General features: G+C 40.2%; 1 protein-coding gene across 3 annotated transcripts in view; it reads right to left on the bottom strand.

Annotated features, from left to right (window-relative positions):
• The window catches only part of ARMC8 (armadillo repeat containing 8), a 95,786-nt gene that overhangs the window by 18,198 nt on the left and 61,702 nt on the right, over nucleotides 1–15,886 (bottom strand). For all 3 annotated transcript variants that reach the window (XM_015249345.3, XM_006216055.4, XM_031678157.2), the window contains 4 exons: nucleotides 8,599–8,681; nucleotides 8,207–8,288; nucleotides 4,410–4,496; nucleotides 2,101–2,193 (listed from right to left, as the gene is read on the bottom strand). In XM_015249345.3, the coding sequence (XP_015104831.1) occupies nucleotides 2,101–2,193; nucleotides 4,410–4,496; nucleotides 8,207–8,288; nucleotides 8,599–8,681 (345 nt within the window). The remainder of the gene's footprint in view (nucleotides 1–2,100; nucleotides 2,194–4,409; nucleotides 4,497–8,206; nucleotides 8,289–8,598; nucleotides 8,682–15,886) is intronic.

The following is a 15,886-nucleotide window of genomic DNA, read 5'->3' as shown; positions in this document are numbered from 1 at the left end:
TTAATCACCTATAATTCTGTCAAGAGAAAGATAACTGTCACTCCTATATACACTCCTCTATGAGAAATATGATCACTTCTGATTATGGCATTTGCATGTCTTCAGATTTCTCAAATAAATACAAAATCTACTATTACATTAAAAAATTCAATTTATTTAACTAAAAAAACAAATGGTTTAACCATTTCTCCCACCCGCACCGCCACCTCTCTGGCAACCACCAATCTGTTCTCTGTATCTGTGAGCTTGGTTAATATCCTCCTGGTTATCTAACTGCTCTCTGTGTACTTTAAGTACACTGTGCCATGCATGTGGACAAAGACTTAAAGGTATCCCCTTTTTATGCATGAAAAGTTTTGTTAACTTTACTGGCATGAAACACCTACTGTGTTCACAGTTCTACGCTAGGTGCTGATATGGCTGGGTCACATCATACAGGAAGCTCTCCAGGGGGCAGGGGGTGTATCCAAGCTACTAGTAGCCCTAGATGGCCAGCAGGTATTTTGTTCATTTTTCTCATTTCTGGACACATTACGGGTTACCCTAGCTTAACCTGAACTATAATAACATGTCTGAAGGGAAAAAAAAAAAGGCAAGTTCCAAATAACTCATAACTCAACTTTTAGTATAAAAATCTCTTATAAACTAGTGACTTGTTATAATATGTGGTTATTGCCCTCTGGGAACTTTTTAAAATTAAGGCTTTAAGACATGCTGAGTGTCAAGAGACCCAGGCCACAGACAATTCCAAGGTTTTATATTTTATGGACCAAGAACATAATAGCTGGTAATACGGAGATTGATGCGAATAAGACAGTTAATACAAATCTGAAGAGTGGGATGATAAGTTCAATTTTCAATATTAAAACTGTACTTGTTAGGGGGCTCTCAAATGAAGTTCTATCGGCCGTTTAAGTGACAGATCTGGGAAACAGGGAACAGTTACATCTGGATATGTATATTTCAAAGCAACCTCTTCTACTGGGGTGGTTGAAACCATGAGAGTAGATGAAGTTCCAGAAACTGAAGTGTAAAGGGAAGTGGAAACTGGGACCTGAAACTCAGGGGAATGTCCCATAAGAAGGAGGTTGAAAAGGAGGCTATGTAGAAAGCGAGCTGAAAAAAAATGAAGTCCTGGGAAAGAGTTTCAAGAAAGAGAATTGCCAAAAGCTGGTGCAAAGTTAAGGAGAAAAACTACTGAATCTACTGAATTTAGTGCTTTCTTGGAAGATCATTATTTCCATCCCAAAGTTTGTGTGAAAAGACAGCAGATATATCCCGTATGGGGAGAAGAGTATGGGCGTGGGACATGTCCAGAACCCATTTCCATGACTTACTAGCTGGGAGGCCTCAGATGATTCATTTACTCTGTAAGTCCCAGTTTCCCAATTGTAAGGTAGATATATATCAATATAATACAAAATAAAAATTAGAGATAACAAATGTAAAACACCTAGCTTGGTGTCTGGCACATAGTAATTAAATTATAACTACTATAATTATGTTTTTAAAATTTCATGTAGAATTACTTTATTTTTAATTTCAATAAATTTTATTTTTAAAACTTTTAAGGAAAAATGGTTCTCTGACTTCATAGTTACACGGTTTTAGCATTTAGATTATTATAAATTATTTACTAGAAACTATTAAGCAATTATTAGGCATTTATACCTCAACTCTGTTACCTTGGGCAAGTTATTTACCCACTCTGTGCTTAGTTACCTCACCTGTAATTATGTATACTCTCTAGCTTATTTCAAAAAGATGTTATAAAGGAGATGCAAAAGTACTTTTTCAAGTAGGTAGCGTTATAAAGATATCAGTATATGTTCATGATGAGGAAAACTTTTTTCCTAAAATTAGATATCAAATTTCAACACCTGCCCACTTTTCTTAATAATAAATAGGAGAACTGAGGCACACAGTGGCCAAGTAACTTGCTTATATTTGAATCCGAAGGCTGAATGAAGTCTTCTAGGTCCTAGGTCTTTAGAAAACTGGGCCAAATTGCAAGATTTTTTAAAAACAAAATTCCAGACACTTCAGTGAATACACTCTTTAGTTTTAACTCTGATAACTGCTTCTTTTTGTGAAACATACCATTAGAGCCCAAATTCCATTCACTCGTAAAGCGGGATTTTCACTTTGGGTTAATCCACAAAGTAGCTCTACAGCTCCTGATTCTAAAATTGGCTGTGATTGGAAAGGAGAGAAAAATAAGATTAAAGTCAGGTTTATAAACTAAGTGCATATACGCCCTGGCACTGCCTATGATTTCTTTCCTACTCTTACCCAATTCCAAGCAAAGTTCACAAAGCAGGGAGTGAGGCAGCCATAAAAATCACCTTGAGAAGAGCGAGGGCAAGGACACTGATTCTCTCACAAATCCAAAAACCAAAATAAGCCCTCTCGTTTCCTTTTCTTTGCAGTCCTGAAAGACTCAGGAGACACCCTAATTCTGTGCACGTTTTGTACATACCCTTGGGATCCCAATGCCTAGTTCCACACTCTCCTCGCCCTCCTCTGAGAGGGCCGCTCTCTGCTTCGAGCGTGCATGCATCTGGGGTGTTCTTTATGAGCTGTGACTCTGAAGAGATATGGCTGGTTTAGAATGGAACTACCTTCATTCCAAATTGTTAATCTTACTCATCAACATGCTGCAGAGTTCATCTTTTAGAACTACTTTCAGGACTACCTATCAATCATACAAGCAAAATAGCCTTGTACTTTTATACTCATATCACATTTTATACCTAAAGTAGCATACATTAGTTTGACAACTTTATTTATGATACTTGGCTGAAAATAGGTTTTGATAGTTTCTAAAAATTCAAACCTTAGAGAACTGATTTACCACCACCAATGAATGCTTAAAAGACCATCTTTCAAGTGGATTCTAGAAACGTCCTAAGCAATTCAGACTGACGTACTGAGAAAAAGGGCAGTGCCTTTCAAGATGACATTTTGAAGACGGGTACACATGTGGAGTTTTAAAAAAACTTTTTATTCTGAAATGAGTTCAAACTTACAAAGCAGCAAGACTAAATAAGGAACTTCCACATATTTTCCCCCCAGATTCACCAATTTCTAATCTGTTGCAATATTTGTTTTATCATTATCTCTCTCATTCTACACACCCATATCCACATTATTTATCTTTTTCTGAACCATTTGAAAGTAGAATGCAAGCATCATGACACTTTACCCTTAATGCTTCAATGTGTATTTCCTAAGAACAAGGATATTCTCTTAGCTAACCACAGTTATCAAACTCAGAGAAATTGACATTAAAACAATACTTTAACTGGATCTACAGTCCATATTCCAATTCTGTCAACTGGCCCACTAAATTTTCTTATACCATTTCCTTTCCTTCCAGTTAAGGATCTAGTTTATTTTTAATATTAAAAAATCAGTTGTATTGATGACTCTATACCTGAGCTCATCTATTTTACTTTCTAACCAGATTCTAAATATTCTGAAGGTGGATCTGAGGCAACCTAAGAGCTGTCCACGATGACTAACGGTGTGGCACTGACTGCAACAGATCACCCTCAGGCTGAGACCCCTACCACCAGGGCACGGGAACAGATGGAAGTTCTGGCATCCTATCTTGCCTTCCTCTTCATTCAGAACAACTACTAGTCTCTCTCCCCTTTTGTTCCAAGATTTCTGCTTGAATAACTGTCTCTGAACCTCGACCTTGTTACTAATGTCTTCCTAAATACCAAAAGCCCAAGGTGTTACAATGCAGAAAAGAAACTCACCAAAATGGGACCACTAGATGCATGTAACAAGATGGTATCTAAACCAAGTTCATGATGGGACAGACCAGAGAAATTTTAACATGATAAAACTAACTCTACAAGATTTTCTCCACTGCTTTACTAACTTTATTAAAGTTTACTTCCATTTTCCCTATTATAAAAATAACGCATGCTCAAACAACTTATAAAATGAATAAAAGGAAAAAGGTATTCCCAAATGCAATCCCTCCCTAAACAACTACCATTAACATTAAACATTAAAAAGATTATTTTCCAATGTCAGCAGTTATCTCCTGGAAATGACTTGTAATCCTGGTTTACAAAATCGAGTCAATTTATTCTTCAGTAAATATAATTTAAAAATAGTCTATTTCTTGTGTAATTATTTCGTACACTTACAGTTGCAGGCAGTTTAGACTTTTAAATAAACTGCACATGCCAGGCATAAAAGGGATAACATGAAATGATAACCATTACTTTAAAATATATTAATTTGCCCCCTCTCCCCGCCAATCCAAACAATTCAGAAATGGTTTTTAAACAACCCAATCCTCAAATTTCAATGTTAACTACTTTGAAAATTATTTGATTAAGCTCCAGGTAGACCAGGCAAAAGTCTAGAAAGAGAAAATCAACACTAACCTCTTTGCTTGGAGAAAATTCAAGAAGAAGATTACATAGCATGGAAGACGCTACTACTAGGATTTCATCTGGTGCATTTTGTAAAACCTATGGAATATTAAAAAAAGATACTATTAATGGTTTGGAACCATGAAGGCAAGATCATAAAAATAAAGGAGAACAGAAACAATTTATCTTTCAACCTGATTTCTCACCTTGGAGAGTTAGGGAAGACTCACTTGATATCATGTAAAACTTTACCTAGTGCTGTAATTATGACTGACTAAGGCCCTCTCATCTATCTTGCTGAAGGAGAAGCTACAGACCCACTGCTGGGATGGGGTCTGCTGCACAGAGAAGGAGATAGTCTATGTGAAAAGCGTGAAGGCCATGAGACTGCTTTGTGGCAAATTAGCTCAATTTATTTCACCACATTTGGCCACCTAGGAAAGCACAGAATGGCCCTGGGACCTGAGACCTTCTGATATCTCTGGAAGGACCTGTTTGACTAGGAACGTGGATAGATTAAAGCTATTGCGCAAGGAAGGCAGGGAACTGGTTCTCAGGACTGTAATCACACAGCCCTGGTTCCAATCCTCACTCCTCCACTTACTAGAGGTGTGAACTTAAGCACATTTCTCGAGCTCTCTGAGCTTTCAAATTGAGGAAAACAACACTTTCTTGACAGGATCATTTAAGACTAAGTGTGATCCAGTGAATAATAAGGGAAGCAGCACAGCATGGGACCTAAGAACACAGAATGCTTGAGAACAAACGTCAGCTCAACCACTACGTAAGTGTATGAATTCCTTGGCTGTAACATGGGGGTAATAATAGTGCCTGCTTCATAGGCTTTGTGTGAAAATTAATATATGACAAGATTTTAGAACAGTAACTGGCACACAGTAATGGCTATATAAATAAGGTTTTTTAAAACGGTAGCTTATCGCCATAGTTATTATTGGGCACAGGATTAGACACACAGCAGTTATGCAGCAAACTAACTGCCATGGCCTCTTACTGAACTCAGAAGACAACAGAGCATGATGACAAATGTTAGTTGCCATTAGCTATTACCAGAACCTCTTCTCTCTAGATTCTAAGAGGGAAGGCTTCATGAACACTACCACTTATACGCAATATCCACTTCAAATTAATTCTCTGCATTGGGAATCAGACCAGGATCAGGCTTAAGATCCTAAAAGGAATCCTAGAAGCTCTAGTTATGCAAATTGGAAATGGATCGTCAAGAAAAAAAAAATTTCAGAGATAAACATATGATCTGCTTTCTTTAGCTAAATCAAGTCTGATGTTCCCAAGAACAAGCAAGAATTACAAAGTTGAAGCAGTTCTCCTAAGATGCTGCATTTTAACTCTCCTGTGAATTGTTAGCTAGTTGATAAAGATCAAACCTCATATACTAGGCATGGTGATCTCTGCGTTTGCCACAACCCACTTGAAGACCCTGCTCACCCTTCCCTTCCCTTGCCATGCCCTTCCTACATCTCTCAGGTGTGTACTCTACCCACGCCTTACGGCCGGCTGGCCCATTCCAGAAGCCTCCTTGGAGCTCTTCCAATCAGAAGTCATTCTGTCCTCCTCTGAGTGACCACTGCTATAGTCTGGGACCTCTCTTAGGGTCCTTCTTACTGTCCACTATTCATATTTTTTGTGCAGCCCCACCAACCTCCTTTCCTACTAACAAATTTAAGCTTCTTGACGGAATAATCTGTAACAGTATCTACAGTCTAATTTATCCTGGCCTGTATCAGCTAAATGGCATTGTACAAAGTAGGTGCTCAGTGAATGCTTATGAATTAAGAAAAATAATCATTTTCCAAAATTATACTACTTAGAATCATCGGTTGAAATAACTGAGTGTCTACCAAGGCTTTAAAAAGTTGCTTTATTTGTGGTCTATGTGCAGGAAATTTGCAATCATTGAATTCAGGGCAGCATATTTTTGGGCAGAGGGGCATTCTGTGTTTTGTTAAGAAGAAAAAAAAGACTTTAAACATGTCTAACTTTTAGAAGAAACATTAATAAATAGTTATTACTTGTTTTAAAAAAGTTGCTTTGCTTGGTATGATTCACTTTTTAAAATAACTGTTTTATAGAGATTAATGTGCTTTTATCAAGTTTTATTTTCAAATTAGATAACATTTAATGATAAATTAAAACAGAAGAGATTTTTGGAAATTCTTAACAGCATTTACTCAGTGCAGTATAAGATAGAACATGTGAAATTCAGAAGTTGACATCTAACACTGACCAAATAGAATTTCACCAAAATAAAAACAAAAAATTATCACAAATTTTAAAAAAGTTAAAATCAAGTGCCTACTCCCCTGTGGTTTGTTAACCAACATTTAAAAACATAGAAAAGCAGGAGGGGAGAAAAAAAAATCAGTAGACATGCAACTAGTCTCTGAACTAATAGGAACCTGAAAATATCTGAAATAAATCACTGATTTACTTCCAGGCTTTTCATACTACAATTTAAATGGACAACAAAGTAGTAGGTTGATGGTAATCACACCCCATGTACCCAAGTACACAAAATCCTTTCAGACTGCTCACCAAACCCTTGCCCAGGCAGAACGAGTCAGAGCCACATGTTGCTCCATTTCTGATTCATATGATAGAGGGGTAATGAGCTGAGCAATCAGAGAACATGAAAATGGCTCCAGAGAAAATATTTGGAAGTTACTTTTGGGAAACAGGAGAGCACTTTGAGAAATCTTGAATTGACAGAATCAACAAATCAAGGCTTAGCTGCTATGAAAAAGGTGCAATCTAAGAATAAGAAAGAGTGGCAATGGTAAAATCCCTACTGAGTCAAGCAAGCATTGGTCCAACTCCTCCACCTGGTGCCCACATCCCACCTCTACTGCAGTCCCGAGGCGTCCTTAGGCTTCCTACATACACAAACGTAATTTTCTGTTCCTGCTGTTCCTCTCTCTCTGCATAATCCTCATGCCTTCCTGTTGCCCTCAAAGCCGCTTCACACTCTTCCTCCCCTGACTACTGCTCCCCTACTGATACCTCTACCTGTAACCTGGAGCTTTCAGCTGACGGCAAGAGCTCTGCAGTGAAAATTTTTGGTAGATTTAGTGTGCCAGGTGGCTTTCACAGAAGGTACTAAAACGCAAAATGAAAAACCAAAATCTTTAACAAAAAGTTCCGCTGATGAAATACAAGGTGTATAGTCACTTAAAAAAAGAAAGAAAAAAAAAGATGGACCGAAGACCAAGTTGATCTGTGGTTCTGTAACGTATTAGGGATAACATTATTAGCAGCAACCTGATGTATACTCTAAGTCTCCATTCATATTTATGTAACCACCCCCCTCCTCCCCACCAAGAGAAGACCTTTAGGTCTTAACAAAGAAGTTCTTCTGGAGTAGAGAGACAGGAGGTAACAATTCTTTTAAAAAAATATTCAGGGATTGCCAAAAGACTAAGAACAGGTTAAATGTGTAAATAGCTGATTCCTTTCCTTTTTATAACTAAAAATTACAAAGATGACTCTGGATGTAAGTCTAAAGTATAATACTAAATACACAGGGAGATCAGATGAGTAAAGTTTTATTTAACAAAAGAAAGCCAGGCATGTACTTCCCACGTCACACATAAGATGCTGACTTCAGCAACATGTTCTGCAGATCTAAAGAGAGTCTTAGAACATCAGATCTGAGGAGATATACATTCAAAATGCTTTACACAAAAATCAGACACATTCCTAGACCAGGGAGTGTTGTCAGCCACCTCACTCACCAAAGGTCTGTGGGACTGGGTGTGAATTTGCTTTCTTCTTACCTTCATCAAAGGTTTCCACACGGCGTGATCCTGGAAACTGGTTCGAAGCTGCTGCACAGATCTAGATAAACTGTGCAAACATCTACAAAGAATAATCAAAATTAGCTTCACAAAAAGCTGAAACTTTTACTCTTCAAACACACTGCTTGGTACTTCACAATGACTAACATACACTGCAAGTATATCTACAGACATTGTTAATTCAACTACTTCAGGACTTCACGGCTTTTCAGGCTAGCTTCTCTGTTAAATAATGTTACACACTGTATGAATTCACCTGAGAATACTTTCAAGTAAAATTTGGACTCTGTGCTTACTTGGTGAAGGTCTGGAAAGGAAACAGGTTAAACACACGGCAAAAGATTTTTATTCAGGCCATTTAAAGCTCATACCTGACGGCAGCTAACCGCACCTTGACACTAGACTCAGACAAGCCAGTCACAATTCGGTCCATCATATTTTCAGTCTCAATGATCTGGAGAAAAAGGTTAATGCTGCATAAATAACAACACGAAGATGATAAACTTCACTGCTTGTAAATGCAAGAATGTTAGTGTCCATTTTAAGTTTAATGTTGTTTTTAGCAGGTTTTTACCTCTGGAACAATCATTTTGCAGTGGGGGTAGGCAGCTCGTCAGAAATGTAGGGCTACCCCACCAAGGACCTGCCAGACTGAATGACAGGCGTAAGGGGCAGATTATATTTCTTCATTTATTTTTAAAAACACTTAAAACAATAATTACATGGCATAAATATTGCAGAGGTGCTGCATACACAGTACTGAGAAAAAGCAAAAGATGTAACTAAACTACCATCAGGCGGGTTTCCTGACAAAGGGAGTTTCAGGAAAAATCACGGTCCACACTCAGCCCTTATGAAATGAAATCTGTGGGTCTCTGACAGAGCTACTCTGTGGCTACTTTCTCACCAAGCAAACTGGAACTAAGCTAAATATTCAGAAAAATATTCCTTGCCTACTTTCACTGTAGCACCAAGTCCTGCTACATGTAATCATTACAATCATGAAGCATTATTATTTTTTAAGATTTAAAAACAAGATAGCCTAGGATTTTCCTTCATTAAGCAATGTATACATACAAAGTAGTATGTAGAAGAAACTAAGTTTTAACTTGAATGGTCCTTTGGAAAAACAGCGTATTAGAAAAAATGCTAATGCAATTACAACACAAATATTAACAAAAACAACTAGTATTTATTGAGTATTTTCTATGTGCCAGGCACTGTGCTAATAAGCATGTGACCTTATATGACCTAAGGCTTTTGTAGGCACTATTATTCCCCATCAGCATATTAGGAAATTAAGGCTTCCAGAAAATTCAGAGGTTGCTTAGGATCACAGAGCTGAGACTGGAACCCAGGCATCTGACTCCAGAGGCCTCCTGCTCAGTCATGCTGGTAACACAGCCCTGGTGAGAGAAGCCGTCCCCTGCTCGTCAGGCAGCTCCCAGTGTGGGCCACACAGTAATGGGAGTTACTCCTTTCACCTGGGAGAACACCTGGTCAGGAGAAGTTGTGGGAAGATCACCTGGGGAGTTTAAAGAAAAAAAAAAGTCCCATGCCAATTAAATCAGATTCTCTGTGGGTGGGGCCCAGGCACCTGTAATATTTTTTTTTAAACCTTAGAGTCCAGTGTGCAGCAAGGTTGAAGTTCACTAACCCAGACTAAAATGAGAGGAGTGAGAAGGCTGAACTCAGAACAGGAGGCGGTGGGAAATCTCCAGATTTTCAAACCAGATGGGAAGAGACGAAAACAGAGTTGAAATGAACAGTGCAATGGAGAAGACGACTATTGACTATTAAGACCAGAGAACCACGCTTCAGCCACAGGACAGGAGGAATGGTCTTTAATACAAAACAAACAAACAAAAAATCCATAATGATTTGCAGGTCCCAAAGTGGCTGAAGAAAACTTAAATAGTGGAATTATTCCTCACCCTGGACCAACCCTAATCTCCTCCTTACTTTTATGCATCTCACCCTGTCTTCATTGTCACTTCTAGCCCCCAAACACCTCCCTTTCTCACCGCCTACCTATCTATTCGACCCTCATATTTTTCTCTCTGACCTGGATGCCTTGCTCAGATGCTCCATATAGTCGAATCCTGTCCACTGTCCTCCCCTCATTCAGTCCTGCTTCAGATTCCAAACTGCTGATATTACAGCAGAAAAACCACCCAACCTGGCTGCCTGGTCTCTCAGGGATGCAACCTCACCTCAGTGGGACCCTCACTGCAGGACCACCAGCCTTGCACTCACTTGCAGGAGACTCCCAGATTCCTCAGGATGTTTACCTCCTACTCCGAATCCCTCCTTCCTCCCTCACACCCTCAGTCCCTCTGTGATCACCTCATTTTTGCAGGGACATTGCTTTCTTTCTGGGACATAAGCTGCCTCAACTTCCCTCCTCTCATTAACACATCTGCACTTTTCTTCACTCTGGTTATGTTGAAGGTGGGTACTTCCAGCTCAAAGCCCTTCCATCTTGATCCAGAAACTACTTCCCCACATGTCTTTCTCGCATCTTTACTCTGCCCCACCCCACTGGATCCTTCACCTTGGCCTGCCCCACCTCCCACTCTTATAATGAAACTCCTATGTCATAAGACCTAAGTGTCCCAACTTTAACCTCTTTACACTACAACCCTCTCACCCCTTCCCTTCCTTAAATGGACACGTGTCCCAAAGCTCTTTTTATCCTCACTCTACATACATGACAATGTTATGACTTCAAAAATCAGCTTGATATGGGTAATTCTCTTTCTTGATGTCTAGTTTCAGATTTCCAACTGTTGCTAAACACAAAGGCTCCACAATGTTTGATCTAACTCACGATGTCCTACTATCTTCTCTCCTGAAACCTGCTTCTTCTCTTTGTCTGTCTCTCTCTGCTAATGGTGTTACTCTCCCAGCCACCCAGGTACTACATCTGTTAATTTTGACTCCACCTCTTCCTGAATCAAGTGATTCTGCACTATATGTTATATTCATTCCATCACTATTCTCACTCCAATAAAATAGTTAGGACCTTATTACTATTTCTTTGGGATTAGAGTGTTTTCCAAGTTATCTAATCTTTCGTGCTATAGCAACTGTCAAAAGACTGGTTGGCTGGCAGGTTACTTCAGTCAAGCACTAGCCACTGTTCTTGAAAAAGGTAAGGCCAAATCAGGATCACCTTCAGCATGGGAAGAAAACTAAAACTTGGGACAAAGTCTCAGGTACTTGACAGCTAGATGCAGAAGCCTGAAAGCTCCTTCCAAGTGGCTTGGGAAATAATTTTCACTTGAGAATGAGAAGGGATAATCTGGGAGAAACAGTTGCCTGTGCTGACTGTAACTGTATTATCAGAGAATAAAGTGGTGGGGCTGGGGTAGGGACAGGGACACATGATTACTCTCTAAGAACTGGGAAATACTATTACACTGGCTTCAGGAGCTTAAGAAACCTGGGCACAGGAAAGACCTGAAAGAGGCTTCTGGACAATATTCACTAGCCACATCCAACCAAAGATGTAACTCGGCCAAGGGACAGGACAGGTGCAGCAAACATGTAGGCACCTAGATTTGCTCTATGCTTCTGAGCAGGTCTCTTGATCTCTCTGGGCCTTCAGTAAAATGAGGGGGTAGAGCAATGATTATTCTACCTCCAATTCACTGCAATCAGGTAAATAAAAATTGTGTTAGTCTGTATGGGCAAAACTACCATGTTGTTCAGAAGTGACATGGAAAGCAAGGTTGGTTTGAAGAGGCTGGAGATGGTGTAGAACCAGTTAGACAGGAGGTCAAAAGCAGGGAGGAAGGGCAAATAGGACATAGCTTCTATTTACATGCCCACGTTTACTTACTCAGAATATACTTGCATGCCCACTGAGTGCTAGGCATGGTTTTAAAACTTGAAGATACAATGACGAGGGACTGAGAGCCCTTGCTCCCACCAAACGTACAGTGTTGACTAAGGAAGTGCAATGCACTGTTTAATGAGTCCTCTGGCACCTGAACCTATGTTAGCAAGAGAACTTATTATGAATGACAGGGGCCACGGGGCTTAAGGCAAACAGAGTGAAATCAGTACAATGGGTAAGTAGGAAACATATCCATTCTCAAGAATGGGAATTTTACTATCAGTTGGGAAATGGCCATTAACGATCTTACCAGAGAACATTCCGGCTCAGGCCAGAGGACACCAGAGAACCGCGTTAGTGGCTAATCACTGCAACATTAAAGTGGAGCCTTCAGCTTTCTTTCAAGTTTTCCGGGGGTTGTGGTAGCTGAAATGTTGGGGATGGAGGACAGCTGTAAGGTGGCTGGGAAACCTGTCTCCTAATTTAAGATACAAAACAGTAGAATATCTGGAAGTATATTCTCTGCAGGCACAAGGTGATCTTCTTAAAGTCATAGCCTATCAAAATGTCTGCAGTAAGAGGCCCTGATTTGTAACCAAATTCACTACGGAGGGACTTCAGTAACCCTGCTAGGGTTCCAGAAAGCACACTGCTTGGGTGTCTGGTCCACCTTCTCCATCAAGGTATCAGTCTGGGAGCAAGTGGGTGAAAATGATGCAAAATCAGAATGTGAATCAAGAATTCCAATCCAAAAGACTAAGGCTATGTGAATGAGCAACATGATTCAACCATAGTTTTGTAAAAAGAGCATAGTGAATACACTGACCAGAATGAGGATAAAAATGGGATTACAAAGCAGGGAAAGGTTTGGAATCAAATCCAGAGAGATTTCAGGTCAGCTGGGAAGGAGCTGGCAGTGGTCACTGCCATAGCCCTCTGACCCACATGAAGGTCTAACAGAGCACTAGATACCTTCTCAGATCCGGGGTCAGAAAGTCAAGCATAATAAAACACGTTCTCCATGGAGCCTTTCACCAACCCCAGTGCTGTGCTGGATAGCCTTGATAATCATGGACAGCCAAGACCTAGCCCCTGCAAAGGATCTTTGGGTCTTTCTAGGGCATAAAAGCAATGTCAAGTGGAGGCTGAAGTTGTTCTGCCCCATGGTTCTTGTCGAGAGAAAGAGAGAGAGAGAGGAGAGAGAAAGAAGAAAAGAGAGAGAGAGTGCCCTCTGTTACATAGACACTGTGCCTGGCCAGGATGTCCACTAGTGGTGGACGGAATCCTCAGAGTGGAGAAGCCATCTCTCTTTCTCTGCTCTTCTAGAGGATTAGGCTGTATATTTAACTATAGAATTAAATCACATTAAAAAATGCTGAACCCTAAACTGACCACGTTTTAGGTCAGTGGACTAGGTATTTTGTACCTCCTGCTGGTGTCTTCATGACTACGTGCTTTTGCTAAGCTTTTTGTCTCTGACACTGTAGCTCTTGTACAGGAAGATGAAGATCTACTGGAACTGGATTTGAGTCCCCTGTCTTGGGACAGGAGATCCCGATGGCCTGTGGGAGAGAAGGGCAGTCAGCCTAGAGGGTCATGGGGAAGATGCAGAGCCCAGATAATCCTAAGGCAGTGGTTCATGGCACATATGGGAGTGTTAACAAGATACAAATGGCTTATAAGGGAATTTCCTAGCCCTCCATGAGTTCTAGTGGACCCAGAACTTAGTTGTGGCCAAGTCATACACCATCTTTTCCTCAGAAACTGAAGAACTAGAAGGGTCAGGGAGTTTAAAAAAACAAGGCACAGCTATTCTGCCAGCATGACCCAGGATGAAGCAGTTTCCAGGCACTACAAACTTCAGAGTGGACTCCGAACTGTGATGGAAACATATCAAGCAGAAGATGTGGAAACTGAAATGAAGCAGATTCTTACTCATATCACCAAACTTCTCAGACAATTCAAAGTCGGTGGGTTCAGAGTCAAGGGAGTTGGACTTTCTTTATGTAGAATTATCTATGCTAATGTGCACAATGACCAGGCAAATACAACTTGATTTCAAATGGGCTTCTGTGAAAGGTTTCTAGAGAAAGAGGTCCAACAGAAGATAACAAGATAGAACTGCCTAGAAAGAGTGAAGACTTGGAATTAAACTTTGTAAGTTCAGGAGAGGCAGCCATCTTAGATTGAAGATGATAAGGTACCAAATCCAGAAAGTCTACTTAAAGCACCACAGACTAAGCAGCCAAGCAGAGTGTAGCACAAGGAGGTCAGGAAGAGCGAGCAGGTCTGGCAAGGAAAAAGGGTCCATGAGAAAGTCTGAACCTGTCAGATGTAAATGGCAACACTTCCGTCTCAGAAGGGTCAATGTAGATGAGTCCTGGAGCACACACTTGAGTCTTTCCTACTAGGGGCCACTTACTTAAGGACCAGCTCCTCATTTAACTTATCTTTTTTTTTTTAAAAGATGAGCCCTATGAACACAAGATCAGATCAGATAACAGTGCAGCTGACTGGTTTGGGAAACGAGGTAGAGGCTGGGAGGAAGGAGAAGGGTTAAGAGACAACAAGATTAACATTAGAGTGAGATAAGCACATACAACCAGCTTATCTGGTGGACTGAGTAGCACTGGTAGGGGACTGGGAGGAATCTATTCCTAAAAATGGAAAACCAAACTTTTCCTGGGTTTTATGAAGTGACCATACTGATTTTGCCACAGAATACTTAACTAAAGGAGATGACGCCACATATATCATGAATATGCTTGAGCACTTAATACTGATAATCCCTGAGTACATCCTCATGCCATTTCTCCATTATTAAAACAAAGCAAAACAAGCAAAGAAAAACCCCAGCAGTACATGGCCTTCCATGGATCAAGCAAAGGGCAGCTGCAGTGCTCGCTCCTGAACAGGCTCGGTGGAGAAACCATTCTCTCACTGCATTCTTCCGCATGGCATTAATGGCAGGCAGCACACGACTCTCTGAAAGAACTAAGTGCATTTACAGCTGTTAATTTTTAGCTGGATAATGTTAAAATCTGTAGAGGTCTTAGAAATAAACTTATCCAACTTCTTTGGTTGATCAATAAGATCTCAAAATTCAGGAAGATTAAGTCACTGGCCCAGGTTCTCTAGGCAAACTGGGACAGAACTGGGACTTCACTGGATTTTCTTATTTCCAGCGTGAGGTCCTTTCTACTCGCTGTGCTTAAAGATGAGATTTTAGCTTAGCCTTAGTAATTAAGTTGAGACCTGACTTTGCAAATTAGAGAACTTAAAAAGCTGTCAGTGCTCTGGGAACTACAGATTATATACAGACGCCCTAGGCCAATAAAGATCAGCTTATGCCGTATGAGGCAAAAGAGGTCATCACTAATAAACTGGATGGACAAGTGAAAAAGAAAAGGTACAACTCACAGGGCCTCCAAGAGAGACGGTGACAAATCAGTCATTCAGTTTGGGCTAGGAGCATAAATGCCAAAGGTCAGAGAGGATGCAAGTCAATGGCGAAAAGGTAAGTTAAGAGAACACTGTGAAGAAACTGAGAGAGTCCCACTGACTTATAAATTCAAATAATTCCCTTATAATCTGATCTCCAGTCTAGAATCAGGATCTAGCTCCAGCAGACATCAACTAAACAGAACTAGTATCCTACTGTTCTCAGGCCTCAAGCCCTGTCTGCTCTGGATGAGCACTGCAGGTTTTCCCAGCCACAGCCTAGTCTATGTAGTATCTTTGCTGCTGCTCCGATATTAAGATTGACATTTTCCTCTAGCAAATATTTAAAAAATAAAGGGTAGTTTTTACCAAAGGCT

This window comes from Vicugna pacos, chromosome 1 (genome assembly GCF_048564905.1).
Source record: "Vicugna pacos chromosome 1, VicPac4, whole genome shotgun sequence".
Taxonomy (NCBI): domain Eukaryota; kingdom Metazoa; phylum Chordata; class Mammalia; order Artiodactyla; family Camelidae; genus Vicugna; species Vicugna pacos.
Note: the sequence above shows the minus strand (reverse complement) of the source record. Positions and strands in the feature narration are given on the sequence as shown.